Below are 10390 nucleotides of genomic sequence, written 5' to 3'. Positions count from 1 at the left end.
GGTGATTCATATTCTATTTGACACACAGGAGACAGTCAAAAGTAATAGCTACAATTCCTCTTATCTACCAGACAGGTAAGGTTCTAACAGATGCAGACATAAGAGGACATCTAGCAAACTCCAGGCACAATGATCTGAACTAAAACGTAGCTTTCTCCATTGACCACTCTATGCATTTCTTCTAAAGCCACTGAAGATTCCAGAAACCCTGGGTAACGGGGGAAGGAGATGGTAAGAATATGATAGTCTATTTTCTGACATAAAAATTAACACATAATATATATGTCAAAAATCTAGTAAATTAAAAGCCAAAATAGAATATTCATTCACATACACACACACTCTCAACTCTGGCAAGTTGACAAAGAACCTCAATGTACAAGCAAGGGGTCTGTTTTATTATGCACCTTCTACTGGGGGAGAGGGGAAAGCACATTAACTCTAAAATCCTACCTGCGGGAAAACTACGGCAGTGATTCTCTACTGTTTTCTACCTTGGTTGGTCCTTAAAGCCTATGGTAAATGCAGGCTTTGAAATTAGTGTCAGGTACTCAACACTCCCTATAAAAAGACAGGCACTTTATGTCTCACCAACTTAATCCTCCCATTTGATTTCTATTGATGTCTGAAGAAGAGGGATCACCTTACGGTGACCCATTTCAGAACCAGATCTCCAGGAACGCGCTTGATTTCAAAACAGAGCATACTCCTGGCCAGTATGTCCATTATTTAGCGATTGCTCAAGTAAGAGAACGCCAGCATTTCTACTAACAAATCCAAAATGGCAAAACTATGCAGAGACTGCTCAGCAGTTGTCTTTTCTTTCTGCTGATCTAATCATAATCAACATCATTTCAAAGGTTTCCAAGGAAACAGTATAAAACACCTGCTTACTGAGCTACTCTAATGCTTCTTAAAAATCCTATATACATATTTTTATGTAAAAATTTGCGTAATAAGAAACTGCCCAGGGCTGGAGAGATGGCTCAGCGGTTAAGAGCACTGACTGCTCTTCAAGAGGTCCTGAGTTCAAATCCCAGCAACCACATGGTGGCTTACAACCATCCATAATGAGATTGGATGCCCTATTCTGGTGTGTCCGAAGACAGCGACAGTGTACTCATAAATAAAATAAATAAATAAATCTTTAAAAAAAAAAAAAAAAAAAGAAACTGCCCAAACCAACATGAACAGTGCAGATATTTCTACTGTACAATTAGGTATTAAACATATGCCAGAGAAAGGAGCCCCAATATTTTGAACCTCTTCAAATCTTGAACATTCACAGCAAAGTAGTACATTCACCCCAATGACTTACAGAAGAAAGTTGAATCAACTACTTAAAACACTGGGGGTCCAAACTTTTGCATTCACCATTTCTTGAGGAAAGTGCATGGAAGCATCCTCCTATAAGCGAAATTGCAATCCTGCTTAAAGATCCTATAAGCGAAATTGCAATCCTGCTTAAAGATGCACGTCCTGGAGGCTGGAGAGAAGGCTCTCTAAGTTAAGAACACTTGCTGCTTTTTGCAGAGGACTCAGGTTCAGTTCCCAGAACCCACACGGTGACTCAATGCCATTCCACAACTCAAGCTCCAGAGGCGCAGACAAAAAACATTCATACACATAAAAATAAGTAAATTTTTAAAAGAAATGAGCATCCTGTGTGTCTGTGGGTGCAACAACAAAGAATAAAAATCAAATTGCATGTTTTATGGGAAACAAGCACTAACCAAAATTATAAGCATAGTAAATGTGATAACCATCAATCTCCTATCTTCCCTTTATACAGTTAACTCACCCAACATTAAAACAAGAGTTCCGAATTTGTTAAGCTTAGACCACCCCAAACTAGACACAAACCTATTTCTGTAGTTTTAAAGGTGGGATAAACTAAAAGCTCACCTGCTTTGCTGAAGAAAAGCATGAATTGCTTTTTAACTACTTCTCAATTCACTGTCACACTTTTTTTGATTGACTGTTAGTCTATTTTACATATTATTTCAAATAGTTAAAACCAACAACCGTCTGGAAACCCTGTACTAGCCACACAAGCAATACCAGTTTGGTTTCTGGCAAGTTCTAATTAAAACTACTAAAAAATCCTTCACTGCATGATAATCTGAATTACTGCTTGATTCTTATTTGGTCAGAACTCCTCTTGCCCTAAGTCACAAATCAGTGACATTCAGAGGCACTAAGCACAGCAACTGTCATGGTCATCAAGTCGCTCCCTCATGCATTTACCTTCTCCAGCCTCTCAAAGTATTCCCGAAGGAATGCCATGGGCCTGTCAGGCCGCACGGTGCACAGCTGCACGATGGAGTCCTTCAGCAGGGCCTGGATGTTGTGCTTCTGCACGTAGAGCTCGCACTCCCGGAGACTCCGCTCTTCCTCACTGGTAGCCATACTGCCAGACGCCATGGTTCTCTGAGAGAAAAAGCACACGCGTGCTGAGTAAGCTATAAAGCACAAATACAAATTTGGGCCGTGACTTATTTAAACTCACTAGACAGTAGATTCATATATTTCTTTTCCTTACTCAACAGAGTTCATGTTTAAAGAGGAGGTGGGGGTTGGATACGAACTATCCCAAGGTTCTACGTTCTGTCTCAGCTGGGTAGGTCACTCAGAGAAGACCCTTAGCTCCTAGGAGAAAGTATGAGCCAGTGTGCCCTGCTGAGCAACTGAGGCAGTGCTGAGGCCCCATGGCCTTAAGGGAATTTCATTCAGCTCTCTTGCAAAATACATCACGATGATGACGTCGGAAATGTGTAAATGGTAAACAGGACAGAGAATTGCCAGGGCACACAGGTCGGCTCTAAGTGAAAGCACAGATCACAAAGAAGAACACCTGACATTCCCCTGTGTGCACCTCCCATCCCATGAGCGCAGCTAATGTCACAGCAAACCACAAGGGAAAAGAAGCTGATTAGCCAAATATTAGTGGAATCGAATTTTCTGAAACACAAAAAGCAGCCTCGGGTGCCTTTTCTCGGCAATCTTTTATTCTGTTCTTTTACCAAATCCCAGCCCTTGACTTAGTAATGCAATTACCGTCAGAAAGAGTTGAAAGACTGTAGGACAGGAAAACAAGTAATGTCTAGCAGGCAAACTAAGATTTTCTTCATCTGGACAAAGATATGCTAAAATACACTGGTTTAAAGTTTACAGGATGACTCACTAGGTAAGACTGAATTTGAACGACATTAATGTGAACTAGAAACACTGTAATGCGCAGCCAACCTGCCTCAGAATTAAAAGCTCAGTACTTAAGCAGCCATTCGTTTTCCTCCTAGCTCCTAATTACTAAGCACTTGAGATTAGAAGATGACTCCCTCTCCCCTCTGCATACCAAGTCAACATAACCAGTCTTCAAACTATAATGCTCAGACTCACCAAGGTTTGGATTTAAAAAAAAAAAATGCCAGAATAAAGAGCCATTTTTAAAGTGCTGCACTAATATTTTGTTTTGACAACTTTCAAGATAAAGGTCAATAATAAGCAATCAACTGACCAGGAGAAAGTTTGCAGCTCCATGACAAGCACAGAAATTAGAAACACAGCCACACACACACACACACCACTGTTAGTTCAGAATAAACACAAAAGGGAAGATTTTTACTGTCAGGTATCATTTGTTCTGGCTGTGCTTCCAGGTCAAACAATCATATGAAACAAAGAATCCACTTCAGTGGAATTTTCTCCATTTCAAATACTGAAGGTCACCAGGAATGTGGATAAAAACAAATTACGCTCCAAAGCACCCAGTCTTATTTCAAGAATGTCAGCAGATATATTTAACTGATCAGAGAAATCCTTCTTAGATCTGGTGAAAAATGGTGTATGCATTACAAAGACCAAAAGGCAGGTGCTGGTAAAGAAAATACAAACACTCCCCCAAATTACTGCAGTCATCATGTGAAACCCCAAAACAATCTAATTTTATAGCCTTAGTATTTTTAATCGGGTATGTCTTGATCCCGTGTCTGTACTTACTTTTTAAAAACCCAACAACTTAGCTTCCCTCCAAAACAAACACTTTAAAACCATCCATCGTCACTGCACCGAGTATTATTCGTAAGAGGGGAGATTCTTGAGGAAATTCGGTTCCGATGAAACTCTCGCTTTCAGGAGGACTACACTGGAGGACATATTTAAAACGCTTTGAGAGCCTGTTGCTGACCGGGCCCACATCTCCTGAAGGATGCCAAGTAACACTAGCACCGCCTTGGGGGTCAGCATCTAATGCGACCTTTCGTGTCTCTGCTCTAGAAACCTATCTATCCTGGCTCCCTCAAGTCATCGGCTGTCCCCACCCCCGCGCTGAGCTGGAGGGGTTAACAGGCGTCGCGTATTTTCACCAGGGAGGGCAGGAAAGTGCCCTTCACTTCACTTAGGCCACGGTCACGGTCACTGAGTGCAGAAAGACGACCCCTCATCCCCCCACCAGGCAGGAGGCTGCAGACGTTGGGCAGGAGGCCTGGGAAGGCTGGGGTGGGCGGTGGGGGGTGGGGGGGCTGGAAATCGGGAAAGGACGAGGAGTGGGAAGGGGGACAAAGGGAAATGGATCTAGGCTGAAATCACCGAGTGGAGGGGTGGAGGGAGACGAGCCCGCGAAGAGGAGGGGGACCCAGTGCAGAAGAAACGACCGGGAAGGGATGAAGACTATAGCCGAGTGGCGAGACGAGACAGAAAAGCCATGGCGGATTCTGGTTAAAAAATCGAGCTGTTGTCCTTCAGGAAGTGGGGGAGGGAGGACGGGCGCGGAGGCCGCGGCGCGCGGGGGCGGAGGCGGCCAGGGAGCCGAGGGAGGCCGAACGCAGCGCAAGACCGGGGATCAGGAGACGCTAAGGCCGGGGGCGAGATGGCGGGGAGCACGATCGGCCTAGAGCCCCGCGGGGAGCGGGGCAGGTACGGCCCGGGGGACAGTGCGAGGCCTGCGTGAGGCACCGAGGCCGCCTCCGAGGCGCAGGGGGTGCGGCCGGCCCCCCGCAGCGCGCTCCCCGGGGCGCCATCTTGGCTCGCTCCCGCGCCTTCAGGAACGCGCGGCCGAGCGCCGCGGCCGGCGACTCTCCGGTCAGGCCTCGGGCCCGCACTCACCTGAGGACGGGCGGCGGCGCGGGCAGGATTAGCGCAGGGCGAGGCTGCCGGGGTACCGAGCGTCCAGAGAGCTCAGCTCGCAGCCTCCCTCCACTCTGCGATAGCGGCTCCGCGACGGCTCCACCGGAAACCAGCCGACCGCGGCCAATCAGCGTTCGGCTACTGACGTCAATGCGCCTCTCTCTGGCCAGAGCGGTTGCCTTGGCAACCTTAAAGTCACAGACGCCTAGGTTCCTCCTCCGCTCCCCACTACCACCACCAACCACCACCAACCACCACCACCACCCCATCAGTAGCCTGTCGTCGTCTAGCTAGAACCTTTCTCTTGCACGGCATCTCTCCATCTTATCTTGTCGCGTATACGCAGCCCCTTCCTGCCTTCCATCTTTTCCTTCTCTTCCCGTTAACCCATTTCTGTCTCCTTTGTTTCACTTGCCCCTTCCTTACCAGGGGTGGGGGTGGGGTGGTCCTCTAGATTGTCCTGCTTTTGGAGATCTCGGCCTCTCCTCCGTTCCTCAGGGGGCTCTTGCGTCTGCCTCCCTCCACGCCTCTGCCTTTTCTCCCTCCCTTCAGCCCTCCTCCCGCAGACCCACGTGGGACGTTTCGGTGACAGGTGGGCGACTCCGCCCTGGGTCCTATGGGGCGGCGGAGGGGGGTTGGTTACAGGACGCTGGGAGGACAAGGAGATTCTTGCTGTTTTCCAGCCCTTGGAAGAGGAGAAGGCCCTAGGGGATCTGCCAGAGCAGAGCGCAAGCGGATGCTGGGATGCTTCTGATGGACAGAGTGCGCATCCTGTGTAGACCCCCCTCCCCGCAATACCCAGGGTTCCGGGCTCGGCCTGTCATCCGGTCCAGGAAATCTGAGCCTCTATCAAGCCTCTGCATTGCTAATCTGACTGCTGTTCCTCTAGTGAGCTGCCATCAATGGAGGCCCCCTCACAGTGCCTACAGAAGCACCAGACATAAGAAAAGACTTCCAAGAGGAGCTGATAATGCCCTATCCTTCTATCATGCCAGACGGCGTGATGGGCAGTACAGACAGACGGACAGATCAAGTCATTGACCTAGTAAGAAATCTGAGCTGCATGAAAAAGCAGGAGAAAAAGAGACTTCGTTATTCCTTCAGTCAACTTTCCCCTTAAGTATGTGACGATGAAAGCAGGGGAGACAATTTTAGGCATATGTAATTAAATAAATAAAGTAGGCCTAAATAAATACATAAATAAAATAGGCTCTTGCCGTGTATGGTTCGGAGGAGCTGCAAGTTGTTAACAGCCTGCCTCCTCGTGTATGTTCATTCTAGGGCAATGTGTGTAGAAAATATCATGAATTTAACACTTCATACCAGAAAGGGTTACAATATCTCCTGCATAATTTTCACACTGATCCCCAGTTAAGATATTTGGGCTAAATGGTGTTTGGAAATTTCACCTTTTTAAAGCCTGTCATTGTCCCCGAAAACCCAAGGCTATGATAAGGGCTCTGAGTATTAGTTATGATTACCCCCCCAGTAGTCAGAGAAAGGAAGGGGGAAGACAAGGAAGTTGCTCCCTCTCCAGCATGTTGGCTATTGGCTTTTTTTTTTCCAGAGATGGATAGAATGGAAGATAAAAGACCTAGACTCAGTCATATAGGCTTTCACCCTCTCCAGTGAAGAAAAAGGCTGATGTACTCAGCCCTAAGCTGGCAAACAGGAGAGGTAATTTAATAGCACTGAGCCTGCCTGGTCGTGTTCTGAGGAAAGGGGGAGGGGGAAACAAACACTGCAGATAAATCCGAGTTTGTTTGCAGGCTCTGCCATCTCCAGTGATGAACTTAATCTCCTCCAGACTCATTTTCCTCCGTCCTGAAGGGATAACTGGGAGTGTATTAACATCGATTAATAAAAGCAAACAAGTATAAAGCACCTACTATGTTTGTAAACCACCCTAGGTGCTTCAGACAATCTGATCATCATTCTATGATGTGATCGTTTCGGAAAGAACATGACACAAGAAGTTGAAAGACCATAGTTTGCGTGGGTCAAACCCAGGCAGTGATTGTCAATCAACCTCCTTTGCAGCATGCAATACACACACACACACACACACACACACACACACACAGCGCCCCCCATACAATGTAGGAAACATTAAATGAGAGTTTTCTTCCCATTCCTCTCCCTTCCTAACTGCAAGGTTAAGTGTCAATGATTTTATGTCCAACATTAGTGTTACCTTCCTAAGGCAGCTAAGCCAGGTTAGAAGAAAGAAACGAGCAAGCTGGTGACATTGAGCCTGATGTTTGGAGTGACAGCTGCTTCCCTGCTAAGACCTGGCCGTGTGTCCCCCATTCAGCTGCATGCAGGCACCAGTCCAGCCACCACCGTTTCCTGTGTCAGCCACAATCCACCTTGTTCTGGCTGCCAGATTCTCATATGCTAGGGCTTTAGAAGACAAAAAGGGAAATGGGCAGTGGATAGTTGAGCCCGGGAGGGTTCATCGAGACAGCTGTTGTGAAAATCCAACAGCCTCCGGCTTTCCAAATGGCGCAAATGTGCTTGCAATGTCACTTGGCCACTCTGAGAATACCAACCCGTCAATTACATGACAGAAGCAACAGTTGTCTGACTGTAGCATCTTTAAGATTTCCCTTCCCCAGAGCCCCTCTACCCTAGACTCAAAAGCTCTGTCATTTATTTTCTTTCAGCCTGTGTCATTAAGGAGCTTACATTTCTAAGACAGTAAGTTTGTAAGTAAATTTTGTTCTTTGAAACAGAATTCCGCAATTGCTATCACAATGTTTGTAGAACAAACGAGAAAATAATTTCCCTGGGACATGTAGTAAACAAAAGCAAAAGAAAACTGTAGCACAGAAAAAAATGGAATATGAGAATCTAGAGAGGTGTCTCAGTGGTTAAAATCGCTTACTGTTTTTGCAGAAGATCTGGGGTCGGTTCCGAGCATGCACATTTCGGCTCACAATCTCCTGTAACTCCAGTTCCAAGGGACCTGACACTTCTGTTCTCCTCAGGTAAGAAACATGTATGGGAGAGCTCCGGCCATGCACATTTTATGCATTCAAGCATATAGGTACTCACATACACCTAGATTAAAATAAATCAATCTTTCTTTTTTAAAGAATATGGGCTGGGACGATGTCTCAATGGGTAAAGTGCCCAACAAGAGTGACAACCAGATTTCTTTTTAGCCTCAGCACCCATTTTAAATACTGGGTTGACTTAATAGTGTACCTGTAACCCCATGGCTCAAGAAGCAGAGACAGGAGATCCATCCCTGGAACAAGTTGACCAACTGGAATAGTTGAATCAGTAAGGTCTGTGATCAAGCAAAAGACTCTCCATAGATGAGGTAAACAGGGATTGAGGAAGACACCAAAAACAGCTACACACACCACATACATCTTTAAAAGGACTCCTCTGGTGGGTCATTTCTTAATGTTTCTTATGCTTAAGGTTCTATTGACTAAACACAGATCCATAAACAACCAGTTTCCAAGGAAAACTTTACAGACTGTTGCCACCTAGTTGGGGTATGCACTGGTCTGGGTATTTATACTTCCTAAGGGACCTTAAGTTATGATTTCGAATATAACTCAATTCCAGCACGCAGCCCAATGCCAAAGGTTGTCCTATTTTTTTCTCCCAATGGAAAGTAAGCTGAAAGAGGAATGTTTATCTTGTTCATGTACCCGAACCACTTAAAAAAGGATAGCAAGCTTGGGCCTCACCCTAACGAATGAGTTCCAAATAAACCTATCTTTACCCCAAACATATTTCCATCCAAAATAGCATATTGAACTCCACCATGCTCAGCAACAAGAAGGAATTACGTTAGTGGGGGTTCACCAGAGAACTGAAACCCATAGGGTATGTGGACAGAGATTTATTTTAAGGAAGTGGCTCACACAACTGTGGGAACTGGCAAGTCTCAAATCCACAGGGCAGGTGCAAGACAGTCCGGCAGGCTAGACCCAGGGAAAAGTCCCAGGCATATCTCTTCCTCAGTCTTTTAAGACCTTTAACAAAGCAGATAAGGCTCACCCATGTTATGATTGGAGGGGATCCGCTTTATGTAAAGTCTTTGGTTTGAATGCTTATGATATCTTTAAAGAAAATTTTATGACATCATCTAGACCAGTAGTTCACAAGATGTGGGTGGCAACCCCTTTGGAGGGTTGACCAAACCTTTCACAGGAGTCATAGATCAGATACCCAGCAAGCAGATGTTTACATGATGATTCATAACAGTGGCAAAATTGCAGCTATAAAGTAGCAACAAAAGTAATTTTATGGTTGGGGGTCACCACAACATGAAGAACTGTAAGGTTGAGAGCCACTGGTCTAGACTATGACCTACCCTGGTTAATATCAAGTTAACTCTCACAAGCATGTATCCAGCAGCCCTGAGCAGGGAACTCAAACAGGGGCCATTGTTTTCAATGCATTGCTCTGCCCAGGACTGTGACCACCACTGTGGAAGGCAAACACAAACAAATCTCCTCTAGAAACTAGAGGAGAAAATGAAGAGGGAAAAGAATTTTTTAAATTACTAAATTTTTTAAAATTATTTTTTATTGGTTATTTCATTTATTTACATGTCAAATGTTGTCTCCCTTTCTGGTCTCCCCTCTGCAGCCCTCCCCCCATCCCATCTTCCTCCCCTTTGTCTCTATGAGAGTGCTCCCCCTACCCACCCACCCATTCCTGCCTTAGTGCTCTATCATCCCCTTACAATGTGGTATCAAGCCTCCACAGGACCAAGGACCTCCCCTCCCATTGATGCCAGATAAGCCCATCCTCCAGTACATATGTAGCTGGAGCCACCGGTCCCTCCATCCGTACTCTTTGGTTGGTGGTTTAATCCCTGGGAGCTCTGGGTGGCCCAGTTAGTTGATATTGTTGTTCTTCCTATGGATCCCCTTCAGCTCCTTCAGTCCTTTCCCTAACTCTTCCATTGATGTCCCTGTGTTCAGTCTGATGGTTGGCTATGAGTATTTGCATCTGTATTGGTCAAGTGCTGGCAGAGTCTCTCAGGGGACAGCTATACCAGGCTTCCATCAGCAAGTGCTTCTTGGCATCAGCAATAGTGTCTGGATTTGGTGTCTGCAGATGAGATGGATCCCCAGGTGGGGCAGTCTCTGGATAGCCTTTCCTTCAGTCTCTGCTTCATTTTTTTTGTCCCTGCATTTCCTTTAAATAGGACAATTCTGGGTTAAAATTTTTGAGATGGGTGGGTAGCCCCATCCCTAAATGCTTGGCTTCCATGTAGGGAAAACAAAAGACTTAT

General features: G+C 45.9%; 1 protein-coding gene across 1 annotated transcript in view; it reads right to left on the bottom strand.

Moving 5' to 3' along the window:
- The window catches only part of Prkar1a (protein kinase cAMP-dependent type I regulatory subunit alpha), a 17584-nt gene extending 12349 nt beyond the window's left edge, over positions 1 to 5235 (bottom strand). The window contains exons 1-2 of the mRNA XM_028761270.1: positions 5104 to 5235; positions 2248 to 2430 (exon numbers count right to left, since the gene is read on the bottom strand). Of these exons, the coding sequence (XP_028617103.1) occupies positions 2248 to 2424 (177 nt within the window). The 5' untranslated portion in view covers positions 2425 to 2430; positions 5104 to 5235. The remainder of the gene's footprint in view (positions 1 to 2247; positions 2431 to 5103) is intronic.
- Between the last annotated feature and the right edge of the window lie 5155 nt (positions 5236 to 10390).

The sequence above is a fragment of the Grammomys surdaster genome, unplaced genomic scaffold, assembly GCF_004785775.1.
Source record: "Grammomys surdaster isolate TR1022 unplaced genomic scaffold, NIH_TR_1.0 126906, whole genome shotgun sequence".
NCBI lineage: Eukaryota > Metazoa > Chordata > Mammalia > Rodentia > Muridae > Grammomys > Grammomys surdaster.
This window is presented reverse-complemented; position numbering and strand designations above follow the sequence as displayed.